The sequence below is a fragment of the Aulonocara sp. 'chitande type north' Nkhata Bay genome, linkage group LG22 (assembly GCF_057382095.1).
Source record: "Aulonocara sp. 'chitande type north' Nkhata Bay isolate Kocher_YH1m ecotype deep benthic linkage group LG22, A_spYH_male_GT1.1, whole genome shotgun sequence".
NCBI classification, from domain to species: domain Eukaryota; kingdom Metazoa; phylum Chordata; class Actinopteri; order Cichliformes; family Cichlidae; genus Aulonocara; species Aulonocara sp. 'chitande type north' Nkhata Bay.
Genome location: NC_141364.1, coordinates 13,583,990 through 13,608,610, shown reverse-complemented (window position 1 = coordinate 13,608,610; position 24,621 = coordinate 13,583,990). Strand labels below are relative to the sequence as shown.

Below are 24,621 nucleotides of genomic sequence, written 5' to 3'. Positions count from 1 at the left end.
CATATCGGCCTTTCACTAACACTCGTGGAACAGAAGGGAAAGAGTGAGGGCTGGGGAAAGGGAGGATACAGGGTCAGTGAGAGATTGATGATGCCAGGAAGTGTGAAAGATTATATATTCTAAAAAGAGGAGTAGGGAGGAGAAAAGGGGAGAACGATTTTGATGTGGATAGGGCATAATGTTGAAAGAAAAGGATGGACACAGTGGGAAGGAAAGGAGGGCACAGAAAGTGAGAGAGATGGGCCAGGAGAGAGGAAGGATAACGGTGAAAGATGGAGGAAATAACCAAGGTTGAAAGACGGGGAAGAATGAGAGAGACGTCAAAAAGAAAAGGTGTAGACGGGCTGGGAGTAAGATGGATGAGATGGAGAGCGCGATAAAGAAGCTATGGTAAAAAAGAAAAGAAAGAAAGATGAAGGTAGCGATAGCAGAAGGATGGGAGACAGAGGACAGGGAAGGGGGAGGCTGACAGGATGATATGAGTATTTTAGGAGGTGAGGGAGAATAAAGCATGAAAATCTGGAAGGCAATGAATTCTGCACATTCCAAGCGCATATTACCATAAAGACATGGCATTCAGTCAAGCCTGGATTTAAAAACTCTCTCATTTTAATATGTCTTCTTTGCGTCTATAAGGGAATCTGCAATATATGCACAACACGGATCGTGCAAATTCATGCAAAAGGATATTTGCTTTTTAATATGTTACTGTCTTAACACAATTGAAATTTTCAGACAAATCCATTGCACATTGAAAAAGAAAATCCTAGCATTTTACTCATGCAGGCTGTAATATGGAAGGTGTTTAAAAATTCTTGTAGCACACACAGTTAAGCTGCAAGTTAAAGGAATATTTTTGATATTATTTGCTCTTACATCAACTTGTAAGAGAAACTGATAATTAAGTTACATCTTTGGATTTATGGTCTTACACCTTTTCAATGTCAGATAGGGTGTGTGTATGTGTGTGTGCGCATGCGTTGTAGATCATTTGCTGTAACTTTCCGAAAGCAGCCAGCCAACATTCACACCCACCTCATGCCATGAGCGGCCAGCTGTGTGGAGGTGAAAGAGGAGACAGCCATTGTAATTGTCTTTCAAACTTTTGTTGTTGCTGTGTGTCCACCTGTGGAGCTTTTGATTTGTAACACTGAACGCAACACAGCGAATGCCTGAAGTGTGTGGCCCTTCTCTACGATAGCCATTCTCCTGGTTTGGCCACACACTTCTGATTCCCAGTGTGGTCAGCAGCCAGTCTGAAGAAGGTCTCCCAGCCCTTAGCTTAGCTTTACAGAAAAGAGCTGCTCTCCAGCACACGATCATTTCTTTAATATGCCAAAGTGAGAGTACAAATTGTTTTAATTTACTGGTGTTCAACTAGTAAAATTTATTAGCCTAGGGCAATAATTCCCTGTAGTTGTCACTGTGAGGCAACTAGTCTAGAATTCATGAATGCAGTGCTCTCAGCCAATAATAAGTCACATTTACTAGGAAACACCCACCAAGGATTCTGATTAGTTTTCTGAAATGCAAAATTGCATAGAAAATATGTATATGCATGTGTGTATAGGTTACATCTCCTATTATATTTCAAATCTTTGGAGCTTAAGTTGCTCAACTTTCCTTTAGGGTATCTGTTTATTGTTGCAGAGCAGTGTGTGTGTGTGTGTGTGTGTGTGTGTGTGCGTGTGCATGTGTGTGTGTGTATGTGTGTGAGAATGACAACAACACTCATATGCATTTGAAATGTACGTGTTTTGATGTTATGTGTGTATGACATTAGTGTGTGTAGGCTTGTGATGTGAAGATCAGAGCCCCCCTGCTGGCCAGCTGCTTGGCCTGTATATACTCTTTGATCCTTTGGTTGGAAAAGTGGAGACGAGTCAATCAACTTCCTGTGTTCTCTCTCATCTTCACACTGGAATTGCCTTTTATAAGCATGTAATTTCTACCTTCCCGTACCACCTCATCTTTCACGCCTTTCACCTACTCTCCAAAACTTTCTATGCTTTGTCTTTTCCGTTATGCGCAGAAAAGGACTGCATAAACACCTCTTTGCCTGAAAGCCCTGAATTTCATTATGAACCTCTGACTCATGTAACCAGTGATTTGATACGGCAGATCAGCTCTCGATAGTCTCACTGCACTATTAGTATGAAAAGACTGATGCTACACAGCCAGCAGGACACAGTTTAGGGGGTGATGCTTTATGGTTGTAAATGTGTCATCGGTGCTTCTGCTACAAACAGATTGTTAAATTGAACCCTACATGCCGCATGTCGTTGCAGGATGGAGTCTACAGAGAAATGTGAAGTAGTGATACAGCACTTCAATGGAAAATACCTGAAAACCCCACCAGGCATTCCAGGTGAGTCTCACCTCTTTTGCTTCACATTACTCTCACATCACCCCTTCCTTTTCTTTTTTTTGGGTGGGGGAGGCATCATTTTGCAATAAGGAACTGCCTTTCTAATTCACTTATGGTAATTCCTCATCTCAGATCTGCCGGACAGCTTGATAGATTGCGTACACTGCTGTTTCTGACATCTGAAGCTAACTGTCGTGGTTCTGGCTCAATAGCTGATGGTTCTATAGGTCTCTTCCTCGCTCGTTCTGTAACGTCTTCACTCCGTGTCACCGTCTCTCTCCCTGGTGGTGCTCAGGCTGCAGGCTGGAACTTCTCGGGCAGGAGAAAACCCTCTTAATATTCACACTCATGCCTCTGTGCTGTTCTTCGCAATCTACTTAAGAGCTTGCACTCTCCCCTCGTTCCTCTTCTGCTCCTGCTCTCTCTGTTGCGGTGTCCTCTCGCCTTCCTATCGCTCTCTTTTCTGCAGTCACCCTAGACAGTGGCCAAGGAGAAAGCAGACAGGGAAACATGGGTGAAAGAAAGAATAGCAGAAAATGGAGACAGATGTAGAGACGAGATTGTACCTCGCCGTGTATCGGTGCTGAAAGAGGCATCACAGTTCCACAAGTAAGCAGGCAAGGCATTGGAAAAAGAAGCAAGTCTCCAGGGGAGTGAGAGTATCAAGAGGTGGCAGTGGAAGAAAAGTGAGTTGGAAGGGAGTAAAGATATGGGGAAAAAAGTGTCAGAGGGAAAGGCCAGGATGAAGAAAAAATGCTGCTTAAGCACTTTTGGGTCCAGGTGCTGCAGCAGAGTCTCCCGTGTATCCCAGCAGGACATGAGGGCCAGACGGGGTGATACCTGAGGAGATCTCCTTCACCACTGTGGCAGCTATATTAACACTCACACCTCCAACCAGCAGCATAGAAACAGACCCATAAATCGCTCTCCTCTATCCAGTAATATCTCAGAAAGACTGGATTTAGAATCTCCGTATGTGCTCAGTCACTGCATAGCCAGCAGCCATTAAAGGCAAGGTGAGTGGTTATATTGAAGTTGAGCCGTAATAGGAAACCTTTAAAGCTGTAATATCAGGCTGACCTTCCCCTTTAAGGGTCTATCTCCCTGCCGCTCAGGCTTTATTATTGTTAATGGATTGTTCAGGCTTGTGCCAAGCATGGAGATTTACTGCCCTGATCGAGGAAATCCTTCTGTGGAATTAAGAATGGTTACGTTTACAAGGTCCGCTCTGGTTCAGCGCTGCTATGGTCCCTGCTAAAAGGTCTATGAAAGCTTCTCTTTCCTTGCTTTACACCTGAACTTTTACTGTTCTTCGAGTTGTTGCCATTTGTGATATGTGGTGATACGGTACTTCCAAAGGTTGCTTTCGGTTTATTAGCTTGGGCTTTAGTTTTGTAGTTTTTGTCACAAGCCTGATATATTCACCTGAATTCACCGGGAATTTGGGAATCTGATGAAATTGTACCACGCAACCTGAAGGGAACAAGCCGACAAGCAGTCAGAGAAGCTATGCAACCAAAACTTGAGTAAGCAAGTCAGAATTGTTAGTCAAGTTCCTCTTTGGATGTGGCAATTGTGTAAAAGGGGATCAGGTCAAATACTTGAACCTTGTCGGACTTCTTTAAAAAAATTATAACTTCCTTCCAAATACCAGAGTAAGTAACACTGATATGGTAGATGCACAAAAGCTATAAGTTAGCAGCTGAATTTTCAAGTTTGCTGTGCTGGTACGCTGCAGATGCTCTCAGATGTTCTGATGATGAATAATGATAGAGTAATGCTCCCTGTGATATTTTATACTTTTTCCATAGTTTTCAGTTCACATGAGGGTGGGGTGGAGATGAAGCTGTTCTTTTTTCCTCTATGATGTAGTCCATGTTGACTTGCTGTCTCCTAAATGGAGATTTCTGGACATTTTGCTGTTATCAAACTCAGATGTTCCTTTGCTGAGGGCCCTAGGGCTGTTTCTGTTTCTCACAGAGGGAGAGCGAACAGCCCTTTAGTAAAAGTGTATTTTTGTGTGTTGGGTTGCCTGAAAGTGCGCGTGTTATGCGTTTGCACTGCATTTGTATTGGTCTCAAATTTATGCGTGTTCACATTCATGCACGTGTATTTAAATTTCTGCATTTCCAAATGGGTGCACATACATACCGTGTGCTGACAGTCTCTCTGTGTGTGTGTGTGTGTGTGTGGTTGTGTGTGTGTGTGTCATTTTGGTGGTATTTCCCCAGAGCCCTTTGCTATGCAGGGCAGCTTCTTCATCCATCCTACTTTGACAGCTCAGCAGCACCCCCCGGGGGGCTCCCACCACACGCAGCACAGGCGGAGTGTGTGTGTGTTTGTCTGTGTGTGCGTGCATGAGTATGCTTATGTGACAGCCATGACTGTTACACTGTGTGAGCCTTGACACACGCACAAACCACATAAGCACAAATATGGCCATGCACCGCTGACTTTGACCTCAGTGGAATGTCAGCATCCATATAATGCTAATGAGAAACTTCTTTTTTCTTTCTCTTACCACCATTTAGTGTTTAAAACATGCTCTCAAGCATACACAACACATTTAGGGTAGCACTCCCAACACACATGCATATATACAGGCACACATTTCTCAATCATCAGGCTTACTCCCCCAAACCTCTCCAGCCGATATCTGACAAGCCTCTGCATTTCCGGCTTAGCCACTCAATCACACTGTGTCAAGAGATGTGGCCGTGTGTGTGTGTGTGTGTAAGAGGGTGAGTGTACGCGTGCATATGTGCAATTGGGGATTGTACTAGCTGCCTACCTCCACCCAGGTGTGTCCAGTGCCAATACAAAAAGGATATTGAGTTGTAACCTTGCTGTCCCATACCAGGAAGTAAATATCTTGATGTCAGGTGCCAGGTCATCTGGTAAATTCAACTGACCATGGGAAAACAAACCAAAAGGAAGTCACCATGTTGGCAGGAAGTTAACCGTGAGTTGCTGATAACAGACCAACACAGAGAAGAGGAATTGTGGAGATGCTAACAGATGGCAGCTAATAGCGCCATAGACTGAGTCCATACACTTCCTGCTTAAATTTTAATGTAATAACATCTGACTTCCTTGTGATTACATGAGATATTGAGTTGATCTACAGTGTGAAAATATGATAGCAGATGGCAACTAATGATACTTAACAGCTTCCCTTTTCTTCCCATTAGGTTTTCTAATGAAATTCTATGTAATTTTCTATGAGATCCAACTACATGCGCTACATAGATACACAAATGAACTCATTTTTTGATCCGTGGTAATGCCATCCTCTCTGAATGCTCATTTTGATCACAGATGATTTAGAAGTGCGTTAAACAAGAGCTAGTGCTTTATTTCTGTCTGCAGTAAATGTCAATTGCGAGAAGACATGTTGCATTCTGAGAACTTAAAGCGAATATTCGTGTGTGTTCCAGCAAGTTCTACAGAAATGCGTACCACAGTACTCGCATATAGATGCATCTAATCAGCAGTCCAGGTCAGGTTTGTTTGGTGAGGCCTGGTTGATATGAGAGGTGCATAGCAGTCGTCCAACAAACCAGTCACCGAGGCCTGCTCTAGCCGCTCTGCTCTGCCCACGTCTGATTGTGATTCAGAGAGAGGGACATGATCGATAGCCCTGATGGAGCACCACAGCTGTTTAGCTATTCTGTGCAATGCGGCAGCCGCTCTCCCTGTCGCTGTGGTCGGCGGTGAGCGTGCATACAGTATACGTGCACACAAATATAAACTCATACACAACGCATGCACACAGATGAAGAACATGTCCCTTACGCCCAAAATATACATACCGTGTGTCGTTTCAAATATTGACACGCGCACATTCTCGGATGCTTCCAGCTGATGCTGCACATATAAATGAACATGTGATTTCTGGCTGCGCGCAGAAATCGATGGATTGAATCACGCGAGCACGATCTCCTCCTTTTCTGAGAAATGGTCAACTTTTAAGTTCGAGGCGAGAATAAAGAGTTATCCTTGTTTTTAGTGGATGTGGATTTACTCAATAAACAAAATAAATGGAATTTATGAAATGTGACTCCAGCTATAAACTATACTGAAGTGAGCCCAACAGGGACACATTATGATTTACACTGCAACCCTGAGCACTGGGAAAGTCAAAGGAAGCGCAGATAAAAAGTGATTTAATCCGCTGGCTCCACTGAGCCTCGCTGATTAAAGCCCTTCGTCCCACAATGCATTAAACAGCTTAGAGATGACACCCTATGGTAAATGTAATTCAGACCAGAGATACATTAGCCATTGTTTGTTTTTTGGCAGGTGAGTAATAACATGTACATACCTTACTGTGTGGCGGCAATGGCAGAAAGAAAATTGATAACCTGCTCCACTGAATTGTGTCTCTTTATGTTTTTTAACTTAATTTTAGAGTCAGCAATCAAACCATAGTTAAATAATCAATGAGGTTACGTGCAAGTAGTGTTGAGCATCAGAAAAGGGCAGCGCCAGACTTTGATGAATCTAACATTCGCTTGGACGTCTAACTGTGCAAACAGAGATTCAGTCCAGACTGAATGTGCAGTAACACTGCTGCTTCTTCCTTTTCACTTCCGCTGGTACCGCTCACTCCGTTGTCTTTCTGCCAATATGGCAGCAGAGCTGCGAGTCGGCTCCAATATTGTCCAATGGATGCTGGATAAATAATGAAAACCACATCAGGAAGCAGCCACAGTGGCCTTGGGAGATGGAACGAAGCGGAAACATGCAATATGTACAAGCTTTTTTCTTTTCTTTTTTCTTTTCCTTTCTTTTTTTTAACAGAACGCTGGCATTTTTCTCTCCCTCTGTTTTTGCAATTTCCACTAGTCTCTGTCTTTCTCTGTCCAAACTCTCACTTTGCCTCACTTACTCTGTCAGTCACAGTGCTCTGTTATACAGAAGAGGTTAATTTAGGCCTACAGTAAAAGCCATATTCTTCAAGGACACTTGTGGTGAGTGCCAGTGCTTTCCCCACCCTCGAAAATGGTAATTGTTGTGTCTTTCAGAATACTGATCAGATAACCAGTTTGATAATTTGTCTGTTCTGCCAGAGATCTAAATAACACCCAGGGTTTTATAAAAAACACTACATCTGTCAGGATAACACCAGACAGAATATACAGGGTGCACTCTTTGCCAACCACCTGTTAAATAAAATATAGTAAAGACGGGCCAAAAAAGTGCTGCCCCACCAACACTTTCCATCATTATGTGCGGATCACAAGGCCTGTGCAGCTGAGGTTGGGAGGAATTGTTGCTGGGGGTGGGTGGGGGTGGGGGGCAGTTGCAGGAAAGAAATTCCTCCCTGTTGGCATCCTCACCAAGGCAACAGTGCCAAGATAGCAGAGACAGCCCACGGTATTAAAACATCCCTCACTGAATTAAGGCAAGTCCCAAATCACTTGGTAAGTCACAAAAAGCCCTTCTGAAACTGTCAGTCATACTTGAGTAATCTATGTTAATTTCTGCCATCCCTCCCACATTCCCCTGGCTAATAACTGGCCTGTCGGCGGGCCTCGTCTCTCTCTCCCCTATGGCGTGTAGATTTAATGTGCAGCCAAGTAGGTTGGCGACTTGGCTGTCAGGATGTCTCAGACATGGCTGCCTTTCCAAGTACGTGAGAGCACGCGTTTCCCATGATGCATCTGCGAGTCATGTGTAGTTTGTGTTCTGTGAATTTTTTTGTTTTTTGTAGCTGTTGTTATCCTTCCTCGTTTTTTCGTCAGAAACAAAAAGGTCAAATCCATTATGTATTGATGATTAATTTACTGCTTCTGCTGTCACTCAGTGCGAGCCAGCCATAGTTCTGTCTCTGTATGTGATCCTCAATGGCAATCAGACAGCTTTTCAATATACTCCGCCACAGATAATAAGTGGCCACAAAACCTCAGTGCTTTCCTCGGGATATTGCATCATAATGAAATCTGTCCTCTTAGCATGAACCTTCCACCCCCACCTCTGACTTCACCCTCCTCCCATTAGAGGCGGGACACACAGGAAGTTATTATTGGCATGCCCAGTAAATCAGACAGCTTCCTGAAAAAAGGATCAATTTCCCCCGATGCACTTTCTCATTATAACCTTATCTCGCCTACAGACAATAATCTGGATTTGTCACGCTTTGTTTGTTTTGCCACTGAACTGTATCATTCATGAGCAAAGCCAACGGTTAGCAGGCAGGAGGAGGAGAGCGGAGCTGCTCCGAGTGGATCTGTCACTGAAATATAAAGTATTCAGCTGCTGCTGTTCCCTTCCACTGAAAAATGATATAAGCCCTTTGATTGGCTTCAAAGTTTGTTTAGGCAGAGAGGAGGTAGCTCCGACTCCTGGAGGGGTTCAGGCGGGAACGATTGACTTTGCTCTCCACTCAACCGCATCTAATGTGGATGGAGACAAAATGAAGGAGAGTTACCACGAGGAGAACCCCCCCACACCCACCCACCCAACAATCGAGAGTAATAGAGAGAAATATAGCAGGAGCACAATGGAAAGGAATAGATTAGGAGCTTTGGAGATGTGACAGGAATAAGCGAAGAAGATAAAAGAGAACAGATGGGGAAGGGCAGAGGGGGAAGAAAGTGATGGGTGGTGCATGGAGCAGAAGAGAAAGGAATGAGAGTTGGATCAACCTGTGCTTTTTGGAAGGTTAAATTTGAGTAAAGTTTAGGCTGCTGCATCTCCAGCAGACGAGATGAAAGGATGACATTGACTGTACGACCGCTTCCTGAGCTTGACCGCCGCGACCCTGGCCCAGCTGTCCGCGATGTTGATCCCCTTCTATTTTCCTCCCTCTCACCCCGCTCACACCTCTCCTTGCACTTTTTGTTGCCCTTGCTTTTATACTCTCTCTCATGGCTCCCTCCCTCTCTTATCTGCCCTGCCGCCACTGTCTTTCATCCCTCGCTCTCCCTCTGCACGTACACCCATCCTTTCAGCCTGCTATTCTTCACACACTCCTGCTCAGACGTCCCTAATGCTCATCTATGTTACCAGATACAGCTGAGTGGACACAATATTAAAGCAGGAAAACTAAGCACCTGAGGCTTCTTTTATTTATAAAGAGCGTTTTTCCTCTATTCTCTGGTTGACATGTGTTCAGTCTGTCCATTGATGTGCTTGCCTCTCTGTTATGCTGTGGATTCACCGTGTGGGCAGCTGCCAGTTGTGTCAGAAGTTTGGAGGTTCTGTAGGTTAAACATCAAAGTAGAGTAGCAACAAGGTTGAAAGCTATTGCGAACATGGCTGAGAATACCGTCTCTAGCATGTAACCTCATTACAAAATAAGCCGGTGAAGGCCGTGCTGGCGACGTGGTGCTTAAAATGGAAACATCTTTCTTTAACCAAAAGTCTTTAAGCGTATCAGATTTGGTAATGAGAAAGTCCACGCATACGAGCAGACAGAGATGTTGGTAATGACAATTGTAGCTGCTAAACATTAAAGCAAGGCGGCAAAACTTTTATTGTTAATGGCGCATTTCGTCCCCGGTGGGAGCGCAACGTGCTGCACGAAGCACGAGCTATCACAGGAGAGGCCGTCATAAAATTATAAAGTTAATATAAAACTGCAATAAAAGCAACCTGAAACCTGATTAACGTAACGGTGTGTGTTTAAACAATTAAAGTGAGTATGAACAGCAACTAAATAATGAAAAAAAATGTCAGAAACATAAACCCACAGGATGGAGTGAAATAATCACACACTAAATTTGAAACAATAAACGAGGAAGATATAAAATAGATGCATTCATCCGTAATTTTTCTTCTGTTTGTCCAAATCATGGTCACACGAGGCACTGGAGCTTATACCAGCTGTCACAGGGCAGGGTTAGATGTGGGCATCACCTCTGGACGGATCACAAGTTTGTCACAGTCCCAGTAGTTTGCACTGTGACCTCACAGTAAGAAGCTTCTAGCCCCGGATCGCTAAGACCTTTCCCTGTGTATCCCTACAATATGGTGATGACCTGTCCAGTGTGTAACTTGCTTTTTGCTGCATGACTGGAAGGATTGATAGTCGGGTATTTCAAGCCAACAGCAGACCATTAAAAAAGATCATCAGCATGACTATGCCAGAGAAAAGTTGTACATTAAAATAAACCACGGGGCAGTTTTGGTGGAGAAATGTTGCTTTTAGCAACATCAGGGAGCTCAGCTCTTAAGATTTATCATGATAGTAATCAATTTATAGCAAGGTAAACTGTAGAAATACAACATTTGTGTGAAAAAAGTAAGGCCTATGTGATTGGCCAGATTGCATTGCGTTGCTGCAGGATTTCAGCCGGGTTCCCTCTACACGACTGATAGGTTATCAGACTGGCTGCATTCAAGTCAGAGAGCTGCTCTTTTAAGTGGTTTGGGCTTAATCTTGAGTCATCCCCCTCTGTGGGTTTCCAATTTCAAGTACGGATGAAGTGCAGCAAACTCAATGCAAATACATTGCTTTGTAGGTTGCTAAAATTACTAAAGGCTTTAACCAAGAACAGCGGTCATGTCAATGTATTATTAAACAAAGTTCTTTGATTTTTTTCTATAACTTAGGAATGTGCAATGAAATACAGTTGGGAGACTGAGTAGTGGTTGAGTTTCTTACCCAGGAAACTATTTCTTATTTGTTTATTCTCTAAATATTATACTGGCAAGCTCTGAAATCAGACTGTTACTGCCGTAAGAAAAAGCCTCTATCTTTTTTTTCTGCTCCCTAACCCAAACTGAGATCTCCACCACTTTAGGAAGATGGTGCTGTGATGTGCACATTATATTCAAGGATCCCTAGATTCTTGGTTTTAGCCATCAGTCAACTTAATCTAATGCAGGACCTGAGGCAACGTATTTCTTTTGCAAAGAATAATATTCAGCCTCTCAGCAGATACAGTAGGTCACTGAGCTCATAGCCTTCCGGCCAGCTTGCCCGTCCTCTAGAATGAAGATTAAGTTTGCTGAGGAGGATAATCATGCTCTAAGGTCTCTGTGGTATGCAAGCAATTCAGCAGGCTTGCTTTCTTTGGTTCTGTTCTCATCTACTCTCCAGCTCCTGCACCTGTCTTTATGAAAGATCAGACTATCACGGTGAAGTATCACAACACAAAGCCGATGGTTTACAACTTTCCTTTATTCCTTTAAGGGACATTTGAAAATGGATACAGATAGTGACGTACAGCCGGGTCATCCGGGTGCCCAGAATTGACTGATTTGTATCCTGTGTGTGCTTGCGTAAGGGAAGCAGGAAAAAAAAAGGAAGCAGCAGGCATCAGTTACACCATGTCAGTGTCACCGTCCCAGGACACAGAGGGCAGTGAGATAAATCTAGCTGCTGCCCCCAAAATAGAGCACGGGCCTCCATTAGAACAGGACGCAGACTGTGTGGGAACAGGCAGAGGTCACTGTGGTCAGCAGAGTTATTTCTGTTGTGCCACCGGACCTCTAGGAGTGGACGCCCATTCATTCATCCGATTGCCTGCCAGCAGGTTAGGGGACACACGCAGAGACACACACGCATTAAAAAAAATACACCCTACATGCTCTACCAGTGGACCATCAGCAGGAGTGCGACATGTTGTATTTGGTGAAATTTACTGTGAAGGTGTCTGAGTTACCACTTCTGTTTTTTTTGTCACCCGGGGATATTTGTGTCTTTTCCTTCCTATATGAGTGTATTTATACGTGAGCTGCCTGTTGGTGTTTGAGCTGAAGGACGATGGAAACACACCTGGTTCCCGGTGACCTCATGTCTCAGACACAGTGTCTCTCTGTCTGTCTCTGCTTCCCTTGCTGGAAGCGCAACACATCTTGGCCATGCTATTGGATCGCACTAGCAGTTTAATTCTACTGCTTTTCAGCCCGTATAGGTGATTTACGTTAGCTCGCAGACATGAATGCTCACTTTTTGCCACGGCAAAAACATCGACACAGACAACGCACAAAAGGAAAGTGGATGAAAATGCCAGCAGAATGATTTCTTACAGTTTCTTTTTCCTTCCTTTGTTCTTTCCTCTGCCTTCCTCTCATACGCCAACACGCGCACACTCACAAATACACACACATCAATAGTCCATTAGGAGTGTGTTGCTTTCATTACCTCCAGCTTGGCCCTGAGACAGCCTTCAGAGTGGAGTACAGCAGAGCGGAGCTGGCCAGGATTGCAGTATATATAGAGAGAGGAGTCTGGTAATTGCCAGCTCTCTGTTCTCTCTATCCTGTGCGTCAGGTGGAAAGTATGAATCTGTGGTATCTGGGGACCACCCTGCTGCGCTGCGCCGCATCTCGCTACAACTGTCTGTGCCCCCACCGGGCACAAGTAATAGAGGGAGAACAGTGAGCTTAAAGGCCTCAGAGAGTCCAACAACTGCCACTCTAACAATACACACTGCCATGGGAATAAAAATCCTGCAGCCCACAGTAACAGTGGAAATGATATACCCTGCCTACAAATCTCACTTTTTATGTCGCGCTTGTTGCACAGCAGTAAGTACTGTAAGTGGTGTTTTTTTGCTTCTTTCTTGAAGAGGAATGTTTTGTTTGTTTTGTTTCACCTGCCAGGAGGCACGAGAAAGAGTCTGATAGCAAAACGTTTAAGAAGGGCGAAAACATTCAGAGTTTGCTGTAAAAGTTCAAGAAAAAGTTACCTCCCACATAAATGTGTAGCGCTATAATATTGAATAAATATAACAAAACTGTTATTGGAAAATTATTTGCCAGCCGCCGTAAGCCTGTTTTTCTTTCATTACTTTCGGTAATGATTTGTTTTTTGCTTGCAACACTGCGGAGAATGAAATACACTGACCTGGACTTTAAGCCATGACTGGTCATATTGTTAGTTGCCTTAAATCTATTTGAGGAGACATTCGATAAAGCTAGTGATCTGCTCTCTCTTGCCATTTTCTGTCTAAAATAGCAATTTATTCACAGGCTCCTCCATGTGTTTGAAATCAGTGGGCTGGTGTGTCATAAATCTGCTATATTATCTTTTCGATCTGAGTTATTTTGTAATTTCGTATTTGGAAATTCCTGTATTAAGAGGGAGCAGTAATTGTTCCTTCATCTCCCAAGGAATTTAAATGAAATATGCCCTTGATGGCTGATATTCATCTTTGGAGACAATCTTCCTTCTGTAATCGGGAAGTAGTGCTGAATATTGGCTAGCAACAGTTCTTACGCGAGTCAGGTGCAGCTAGTCGGTACTAGATGTATTTACACCACTGTAAATGGTTTAGATTAGGTTTCTGGCTTAATTGTGCATTCGGGAGATGGTACACATGGCATGTACTACTACTGTCAGCTTCTCAGGACCTGTTCTGTTTTCACATTGGAGCAAACGGACTTTGAATCTGTACGAGGGAGCTGGTAGGGATTGGGCAGTTTAATGTTCGATCCCACTGAGTAGGGCATTTGTGTTCGCGCATACAGGAAAATGTTGGAAAAGTTTAAGAGGGCTGCAGCACGTGTGTGAAAGTGGCTACAGTCTCAACTGTGCAACTGCACAGTTTAGATTGGTTCATAGACCCCCCTATATGTGGTCTCTAGCTGTAGCCATTACTCTGGGGGTAGAGACGCCACATGAGGAAATTTCCATTATCCATTAGGTAGTATTCCGATTGGCTGGAAGTGAATGCAGCCAATTGGAGTAGGTGGTCATGAATAATGCAAGTTTTACATAAATTGCCTCTGAAACTGCCTGTTGGAGGAAAGATGGGGACCTTGGCTGCAAGGAAAGATGGATTTAGAGAAATCTAAACAATTTTTGGTGAATAAAATGTCACAGGTATGTTTAAAATGGACAAATATGGTTGTATAAAAATAAATCAAACAAAGCCATTCCATTATGTGCTACTCAGGTCATTTGTCAAAGAAAATGTATTACTCCACAAAAGGCATCATTGCTTTCAGGCAAAATAAACAAAGAAAACCTATTATCCTTATGTCACTGTTAATCATACCTACAGTATAGAGTGTATAAAAGTATTTTTCAATATCGGTCTTTTACCAGCTCTTAATATTTGTTGAGATGTTGCTGCAGCAGTCTTCTAGATGGTAGTGATGTGGCTATGATAATGCTGCCACATTCGCCGGGCCCCATCATGATCCTCTTACACATAGACGCGCATTTTTATCAATTACCTCGAGCTAGTCATATCTCTCTCTTAGCCCTAGACGTAATCTTGCTACAGATGCATCCAGATCAATTTTTCAGGATGTCTTATTTGTGGAGCGCACAGCGGGCTTTGCGTAGCAGGCGGGTGGGGGTGTGCAGTCAGGGTGTATCCAATTTCAGGCAGCAAAGCAAATGGCCTTGGAGATCAAGGATTATACAGCAGATTTCTAAGTCGAGCTAATATTGATTTGCTGTGCCCCTAGTGAACTCCAGGTTGTACCTTCTCCATGTAAGCTTTTAAATGTTGCTGCCTTAATGGCCCTCCTCGTCAGTGTGGTCCCTGATCTATAAGGCCGCAACAACTGACCCCTATAAATATGGCCTTTTGTTTTTCTAGATAGCACTGGGATGTTACTTTGACATGTACCACCTACCAAAGCATCCATGGAGACCACACCTTACAGAATCTGTTGCTGGGTTAATTGCATTGATAAACTCTTTTTCAAGAGTTTCAGATTATTCAATAAACTGGTCAAAATCTACAGTTCTGCCAATTAATTACCCGTTCCGTAAAGAATCTGATGCTAACATCTCGGTGCCAGATACCACAGCATGGCTTCAGGGGTCTAGTGGAACCTCAGTGGGTCAGGGCTGTTTTGGCAGCAAAAGGGGGAACCAACACAATATTTTCCAGGTGATCACAATGTCAGAGATTTAAAGCAGCTTGTTGTTTTTAATAGTAAGGCAGACAAAGAGCTGGGTGCATACATCAGAAATACACCGCGCATCTAGTTAGTAAGTGACAGTTTGAGTCACTTACTATAACCATGCGACTCTCTTATTGTACCTGCACTTGAGAATAATAGTCAGATATTTGCTCCTTTGCTGCTCTTCTCGCAGTCTTCATCTGAGTAAATGTGCTTTATTGGATTCTCCTCACAATAGAGCTGGTACTGATGAATGTCCTACCACCTAAATGCATAATCCTTCCATAGAAACTTTAAATTTGAAATTCAGATGCTTTACAGTGCTGTGCAGCAAAGGCATTAATCACAGAGTTTTCATCAGTTCGAATGGAATTTGATGTGCTGTCCCATACTGAGCAGTATTCTTGGCACCCCTCTGCGACTTCACGGTCTCCATCTCTTTCACCAGTCTGACGCACAGAATTAAAAGTTTGTTGTCCTGCCATTCAGCCATCTGTTCTCCAACTTCTGCCTTCCTCTGCTTTTTTCCCCCTTTTCTCCGCTGCACTGTTTGACACTTCTTCTCTCTCTCTCTCTCCTTTTTGTCCCACACATGCATTATAAAGCGCTGAATACTGTACAGCCACATACTGAATGTTTGATAATTGCTTTTGAAAAAGAAAAGAACATTTATTTCAAAGTCTAATTATTCAACAATGTCCCTGCCTCTCCTCCTGAAAAGGAAAAGGAAAGACAGGCAAGAGGGTTGAGCTGGGTTTTGGGATCTGGTTAACTTGTCCAATAGACCCATTATGAGGTAAAATCAACACTGGGGAGTGTTAGATGTGTGCTAGCGAGGGGAAATCGTGTCCAAATCCCTTTCGTTCGTTCAGCCATTATAAACAAGAAAGGATTAGCCGGCAGCTCCCTGCTGGGACAGTGAATGGATGAGAATGGGAAAGGAGAGGGAGGCTGCTCCTCTCCAGCATTATCCATATAATAGGCCAGGGAATTCAATAAGTACTGGCCTCATCAGACCTCATCAGCTCCCCCAATTAGGCTGCACATCATGGCGACTGGCGGGCTAGTTGCTGTTGGTGACAGATGAGAGCCAGTGTGGAGATGTGCTTGCCTCTGCTGCAGTGCTGTGCTGCCGCACATTCTTGGCATCAGTGAGGTGAATGCATCGCTCTGCGCGCGTGTGTGTATGTGCCTGAGACAGGTGGGTAGTTTTGGAAGGGAGAATCGTAAGCACTGATGAGTGTCATTAGTTTTACATCAGTATTTGTTTTGCATCTTACCGCTAATTTACAGTCTGCACTAACTGCCAGCACTTCCTGCGCTGTACTTCTGTTGTTGATGCTGCATTGATGAGCCAGCCTCAACTTGAAGTAAGCGCCGCTGTTTGTGAACCCTGGTGATATCGACGTTGTGTGTCAATATCTCTACCCTCCCACATTACCTCCCTGTGTTTCCCCAAGGGTCAGGACATGTGGAGGGGAAAAAAACACAGCTCTCCCACATCGATTGGGGCCCATTAACGCAGGCTGAGAAAAACAAAGCCTTTCATCACGTCTGAGATGTTTAGGCAGGGACTTACTCAGACTTGCTCTACACAGGTCAACCCTTCTCTCTCGTTCCAATATTGCTGTCTCAAAGAGGACAGAGCATAGCTATTATGGGAGTTCATATGTTTTTTTTTCTTCAAAAGAGATATGTGTCATCAAGCTCCTGTCATTTCTTTGTGTTTGTGTTTTCTTTTCTTTTATATAAAGACTGAGGAGAAAACAGTGAAGCATGGACAAGGAAAGAAGCAGGGTCAGATTTTGATTTACGTTTGATCCATTTCTTTCTTAACAATCTGCCTCTAAATGCTGGTATTTGGTTTCTTTAAAGAAAAATATCCATATTAATGCCAAAACCAAATAAGCATATTCAAAGCAAACACTGTGTAACGCAATAGAAATAAGAAGGTGTGCCGTTTTGTCTGTTTAATTCACTTCGGTAGAACGACCTTCAAATACAAAATCAAAATCTTATCAGTAAATGCAATATTTTTTTTGCAGCTTCCTCAGAAAACGGTCGATGTATTCGTTGAACCCAAAGACGATGCCACTTTGCAACTTTTTTGGAAAGACTGAGGAAAATTAGTGTGAACGCTACTTGAGAACAAAGAGAATACCTAAGAAATGAATGAATTATGAGTCTTGGGAATGTCTGATGCACTGTTTGAAGTTGAGACATACATGGGTCTTTGAGACAAAGATTATGCATGTCTGACTTTGGACCTTACTGTGGCTTTTGAATTTCATGAAAACTGGCTTTGTGGTGCCGCATATGTGGCCGCTTTTGTTTATGAGAATTATTAATTATACAGTGAATACTTTTCTTCCACTGTTATATTATTAAGACCAAAAAAAGCAGTGAATGTAAAAAAAAAAAAAGAAGAAGAAGAAGAAGAAATGGATAGAAAAGAAATGCACAGTTTAAAAAAAATTTCTTGGTGTGCAGGGTGTAACAGAGGTTAAATAATACAAAATCTACCAGAAACTAGATTTAATAGTTTCATGGCCATGGCAACGACTCTTTGTAATCTAGAGTTAAAGCAGCCGGTTCCATTCATAGCAAGCTGATAAAGTCATGAAGCCAGCTCTCCATACTGTAACTGTTTTTGTTGTTTCCTTTTTATTGAAAACAAATCTGTTTGCACTTAATTTACAGCAGGTGTAGTATAACAAATATGTACAGTGTATAACAAAAGTGTGTCAAAGGCTTAAATAAATGTAGCATTATGTCTCACATGAGTGTGACCCATTCATCTCAGTAATCAGGAGCAAATATGACTACTGTAGCTACTGTAAAATATAAAATATGCTCCTTTAACTTCCAGTCTCACCTGAATGTGAAAGGTCAAATCTAACACAAGTTAGCTAATGAAATGAAAGACGATAAAGAAAAAAAGATTTCTTTATTTCTTTACTTTTAATTCATTCTTTTCAGTAGTGATGCTTAAGTCATTTGGGTTAGTTTGAAGACTCTAAAAGCAGTGATAATTTCTTAAATATGGCTGAAAACAAGCCAGAATAGAGAGAGGATGTCAGTGCTGGTGACAGATTTCTGCGAGTGTGGGGTGGAAGAAAACAGTGCAGATCTTCCTGCGCCGTCTTTGGGTTTGTGTGTGTTCTGTATGTTTCTGAGTGAGCATAAAAGAGTGTATACTATACGCGTGTGGGTGTGTGTGCATGGCTGCTCTTTTGAAAGTGAAAGAGCAAAGAGAGCTGCACCTGCAGCTTCTATCAAACAGTGGAAAGCTCCTTTCAGCACAGCTTTAATTACAGTCTCTGCAGCTCTGCTCAGCTCAGACAAGCCGGTCTCCACGCAACCAACCAAATGCTCTCACACATAGCCGCCTTCCTCTGCTCGAGACCGGCCTGATCCCTAATCAGCCGCGGTGCCACTCTTCATCGATCCCCAATCAGTTACAGTAAAGGGGACTCTATGGAATCCCCCATGCACACTTCCCCTCCACCCTTTCCCCCCTTATTAGTCGGTGCCCTTCTTTCATCGATCATAAATCAATGTCACTGGTAGCATTGATCGTCAATCACCCCCAGTGACATTATTGATCTGGCTACCCGCAGCCCTGGGCCCACATTGCAGCCCGGCTCTGGCATATTGATCCTCCCTCAGATACAGTATTGAGGCTTTTTATTGATAATTCATTTATTGTGCTGTAATTTCATTTTCTTTCCTGTCCATACCGTTGTTACTGGAAGCCCCTACGGTGGAAACCTAGTTAACAGACACACTGCCTTTTGTGTGCTACTCTAACTGATGTGGCTCTTTCATTTGCAGCGTATTTTCTGCTTATGTTCAAATGTTGTTAGCAATTCTCAAGCACGCTAACCTAAAGGTTATATAAGCTTATAATAAAGAGAACCAGAAGTTTGGGTCTGTGGACCACCAAGGAAATTCTCCGAGAGAGGCAAGATGTTATTAAAAAAAAAAACACCCAGCATCCACTATTTCCTCAGAGCTTTATACTAGCCAATAATAGAGGACTGTTTGTAATGCACTCCTAGTGTGAATTTGAGTAACTTTGTTGAATGTCAAGCAGAGAAGTGCTGAAAAATAACCCACTCAGCAAAACCTCGCCTTGATAAATAAACCTACATTTTGCTGTATATGATAACGAAAGGTGTGTAAAGCTGAGTAAGATGCTAATATGCATTCAGGCTTAATGCTAGATATAAGTGATGAAGCCTTCACAAGAGATTCAAACCTCCCCTCACAGAACAATAGAGTACATGATACATTTTAAGGCGTACTGTCAGAGCTTAAAGTTGATTTATTCTGATTCTGATCCAGTGTCATATATACTGAGAAATATTTGCTGTAGGTCTGGTAGATGGGCAGTTCAGTTGAATTACAAAGCGCTGTATGATTCATCTCTATAGATGGGAGTTTTCACGGGTCACTGGAGGCGTTGGCAGTGTTATAATACTCTGCTAACAGGGACAGAGCTAGTTTCACTGTCTGCCCACACAGGCAGTGACACAGAGCGTAGAAGCACAAGTCAACCCCCACAGGCAAAGTCCGGCAACAACTACTCTTGTGTTCTTCTGCCACAGCCAAAAAAGGGCAGTTTCACACGCCAGAACTTGTTTCACACCACAAGGTCAAGCCAGTGAAGGCTTATGTATTAATTCCCAGGACAGATGGATGGACAGAAGAAATGTTCATTTTTAGACTGGGTCAATATTTTAATGCTATTGTTTATCTTTTTCTGAAAGTTTTAATAAAGAATTATTATCCCGATATAACCATATAACCTTTAAAGGGAAAGTTCACCCTACAATCAATTGTACATATTTGACCTGAGGCTTGTAGTGTTGTCGATCCATCTAAAATATTTTAAACTGTGAAGCCCAGTGTTAAAGTTATCACAGATGTCTTCTTCTTCTCTTGAATATAATAAATTTAAATAGTAATTGTCACATGGTGCCAGAAGTACCAAATAATACATTTTAAAAATTTTGTTGAAATGTCTTTCAAAACATCATGCTTTAACAACGTGCTAACCTTATTTACCAGAAATCCAGAAATCTTTATTGTGAACAGTTTATTCTAGAAAATTCCAAAACTACGCCCAGCAACAGTGTGACTGAAGAGTTAACCAGCCAAGAGAATGGTTGGCAACCAGCAATTGTGAGGGAAAAATGTGTATTCCCGAACCAGCTGGAAAGTGGTTGCTGGCGACACAGAGAGGTTCCTAAACCACAACTTTCTGATTGCTTTGGTCACTTGCAGCCACAGTCACATGTAGTTTGCATAGAAGATGCCAATGTCTGCAGAAACTCACCACTTACTCTCTAAGCTGTAGCAAAACTTGGAAAATTATGATGCTAACTAGAAATGGAGAGCATTCACCTTTAAAGTAAAAGGTGTGCCTTTGAAATCAACACATTTCAAATGGTGCAACTTTTACTTTGCAGACGAACGGTTTCGTATGTTGCACATTTTCAACACTCCTTCGCAAGTAGTTTGAAAGTATTTGCAGACAAGTCTGCATCTTCCACACAAACTACTGATGACTCATAACTAACCAACCAAAGTAAATCAATGAAGTTTTCCGTGCAACATTGTGGACTTCATTTTGACTCTTTTTAGGACACATGATTTCCAGGTGGTTGCTGACCAGTCTCTAGACCTGTGCAAACGTGCCTTTAGCATTCAGTTTTATAGTGATTGCCAGCAACCACTCACATCTAGTAAGAAAATACACATTTCTCCCTCACAGTCATTGGTTGCCAAATGGACTACCAATGACTAGGCCCATGGGACTGTAGCCTACCTGCAATGTAAACATTAATGACATTCTTCATCAGCTGAGCTGTAATGTTAGTTTTGATTGGCAGATGCAAAAACTAAAAGAAGAATTCATTGAAAGTTCTATGAAACTTCTCACACCGGCTTACTAGTGCTTTGAGTTTCATACATTATAGCCAAAAAAAGGTAGACATCACAGCAGCCGATGTCTCCAAAGCTGGGTATCTCATACAAAGTCAGTTTAGATGGCAATACAGGCCAGTGGAAAATTTGGGGGTGAACTTTATCTTTAAAAACCCAGACCCAGAAGATTCTCATGCATATTGTAAATTATTTGAAAAATAAAACTAGTCTGTTCTTCCAAAGCTTGTTTAATCAGTTCAGTGGGGAACAAGTGATGTAGCTTTTTGAAGAGTACAACACATCATCAATATCCTTAACACCAAAGTCTATTTTTCCCACTTATAGATTTATCTATCTGAAGTGCTGGCTTAAGTTGCCTGGTGCATATTTTCTTGGATCTTATTTCAGATCCACTCTACAAATAGTCATTTTAATCTCAGACCCTGCTCTTACGTTTTTTGTGGCCACTTTTACTGTAATTGCCACCCTGGCCAGCTGTATAAAGTTGGTAGTGATATTGAGACCTACTGCAGAAACAAAGATGTTGGCAGCGTAGAGCAGCTTGTGTGGCTTTAACATTAGAAACATCTGCCACCGCCACTTAAACATTGCAGCTGACTGCAGGACCCAGAAGCACTCAACTATGCCATTTGGACCGAATGCAGTGGGGACTGTCTGCCTGTATAAATGTTATTTCAATATATGGATGCAGGATTGTGAGCCATTCATTAGAGCTGGCAAACACACATAAGCATAACTTCGACTCACTCACTCACAAACTTCTGTCTGCACTTGTTGTTTCTAGTAATTTATTTACTCACCATGGCAACCTTAGTGTTGGGAATAGCAAGTGGAATTAGCTGATTAAGCTAAAATGAAGTTCTCGTTACACCGGTACATCAGAGCTCGTCTCCCAGGAGTCAGCGAGCAGCTGGAAACCCCTCCTCCTGTTTGGCGCTGCACTGCACTTGTGGCTCTCAAATTTAATGCAAAAGCAGATTAATCCAGAGTCAGTACTTGAAGTGCAATTATATTCAACCCATATTTTCAGCTGCTAAAATAATTACAACTCAGTGTTTAAGCAGAGTATTGTTCACCTTTCTGTTAGATCATTTCGCATTGATTTCTGCATATTCCTTGGCAATTGCATTTTGTATTCCCATTACCACGAGATGGTTTCAGTCGATTTGAGTTGTCTGCGCTGTTAGAGACTGACTCAGTGCCAGACCTACATGGAGGTCGTCTCGTCCATCAGCTTTGTTTATTTGTCTAAATTTGGTCTGGATTCGGTGCTCTGCAGTGGATGGATAGATGGATGGACAGAAGAAAGAAAGAGAAAAAGAAAGGGAGTGAGAGATGCAGACAGGAGATAACTACGACAGAGAGAAATGCGATTGAGGGAGATGGACAAAGAGAGTGAGAGATGGATTAGCATGTCAGAGACTCCCTACATAACATTACTCTTGTTAAGTGTGCAATAGCTCATCGATCAGGCTTCTACCGCCCGCATGCAGGGCTCTTCCCTCCATTTCCCTTCCCGTAATCCATAATATCATCTCAGACCAGAACTGCATGGCGTGCTGCAGAAGCCCTCTATGGAAGTCTAAGCAAGCACTGATCAATAGCCATTGAGCATGTGTAGCAGATGCAGGATGAGAAGCAAGCTGTTGTTGACATCCTTCTCCCTATGCTCATCCCACTCAAAGAGATGAGCTATACAGTATGGATCGGAAGAGTGAAAACTGGACTGTGCCTGTCACTTCTAAACTCGGTGAATCTCTCCCCTCTGTCTCTTTCTGTCACCATCTCCTCTTGTCTCGTTGTCTGTCTATGACACTGTATCTGTCCTTCCATCTATCTCCCTTTCCTCTTTGTGTCGCTCTCTGCCATGCCTTCCTCTCAGCGCCGGCTCCATTTATTGGGCCGTGTCATTGAGCCATGTGTGCCGTCCCTGTCAGCAAAACGCCTGGCAGACTGTCTTCATTTCCATGCTGAAGGATGCAAGGCCAGCATGGCAGTTGTGAGAGCTATCGACTGGGATCTGTCAAAGCCCTCCCTGTAGGAAAGCTGTTCCCGCCTGCCTTCTAGGTTGGCAGCCATTCTGTGGCTGTCTGTTTGACTCTGACAATGGCGACGTATATGCAGCACTGCTATAGTTTTGTTCTGTGACCCTGCTTGTCCTATCCACCTGTCATGTTTTTCTAGCATCCTTTTATCTCTCTCCAGAATAGCGTCCCTTTCTAACGCCTTCTGTTTCCCTCTGTGCCTTTCTATGTCTCTTATTCTCTCTCACTCCCACTCTTATTCTTTCTCTTCCCCATAAGACACAGCCTCCTCAGTCTGGGCAGACAGGTCAAGCTGGCTGAAGGGAATCAGACAGTTGTTGATCCAATTAGAGATCCCCTCGAGCAGCATCAGAGTAGAGCAGAATTCCAATAAAATACTGTCCTCTTTCTGCCTTTTCCATGTTCTCCCCTAACATGTCCTTGCAGTAAAACACAGTGAGCCTTCCTGAGACTTTTCTGAGACCCATAGGAACCTTTAGCTAAAGTTGTCATTGAGAAGTCGAGAGCTTGCTTTCACTGAATCTTTTCAGGCTGACATATTTTGGTACAAGTGGCTGAACAGTTCCCTCTGTTTGCCCTCTTTATTGCTTTGGACACTCTGAGAGCAAAGCAAGGCCGGCCCAGTTTGACTCCAAACCCTTCTTAGAGGCCTCTTTTGTAACTGTCCTGATGGTGAAAAGCTGGCTGTTTCACTGAGCAAAACCTTTCACACAGCCCCTCTGCAACTATGGAGCATTCCTGCATTGATTTCACCATTCAGGCCAAACAGATGTACAGTCCAATTCAGAGCACCAAATGAATGTACAACAGGCCGAAATTGACGTGTTATAATACATGTACTGATTTGCATTCATAGATCAAGATGTTTTTCAGCTGGCTTTTCAAGCCATCCGGAGCGCACGAGCGCTCTTTGTCTATAGATAGAGAAAAAAGCCACTGTGCTTGTCTGCAGCCAAAGAGCTGATTTCGACCAGATGCAGTCCCATAGGAAACAACTGTAACAGCAATAATTGCTTATGAACATAGCGCTAATAAGTGAAAATTTCAACAAGCTTTCATTTAGATTTCTATTGTCGCTGTTATTTACACAAGTGCATTTCCATGCCTCTGCTGGTTCGTTTTGTCTGTTGGTAATGCGTCTATTGATGTGCAGAATGCCATGACTATCTTTTCAGAGCCAAATGCACATTGAGGAGCATGATTGAGCCAAGGCTATGATCAAATGAGGCTGGCAGCACAGGCATCTTATTCTCACTAAACTGCTCCCCTTTCATGTGCGTGCGTGATTGTGGTCGGTCTTGGTGCGCATATTTCAAAGCCCATAATGCATGTGCGCATGTCCGCAGCCACCCCTCGTTAACGTGTTTACCAGTTCCTACAGCAACCTACATAAAAAACAATTAGGGGTTCCCACGGAGCACCTTGTTAGCGGCAGTTGTT

At 43.0% G+C, this 24,621-nt stretch overlaps 1 protein-coding gene across 5 annotated transcripts in view; it reads left to right on the top strand.

The window, feature by feature from the left end:
* The window catches only part of LOC147303776 (RNA-binding motif, single-stranded-interacting protein 3-like), a 302,868-nt gene that overhangs the window by 232,486 nt on the left and 45,761 nt on the right, over positions 1–24,621 (top strand). For all 5 annotated transcript variants that reach the window (XM_086279147.1, XM_086279145.1, XM_086279143.1 and 2 more), the window contains one exon: positions 2,289–2,368. In XM_086279147.1, the coding sequence (XP_086135273.1) occupies positions 2,289–2,368 (80 nt within the window). The remainder of the gene's footprint in view (positions 1–2,288; positions 2,369–24,621) is intronic.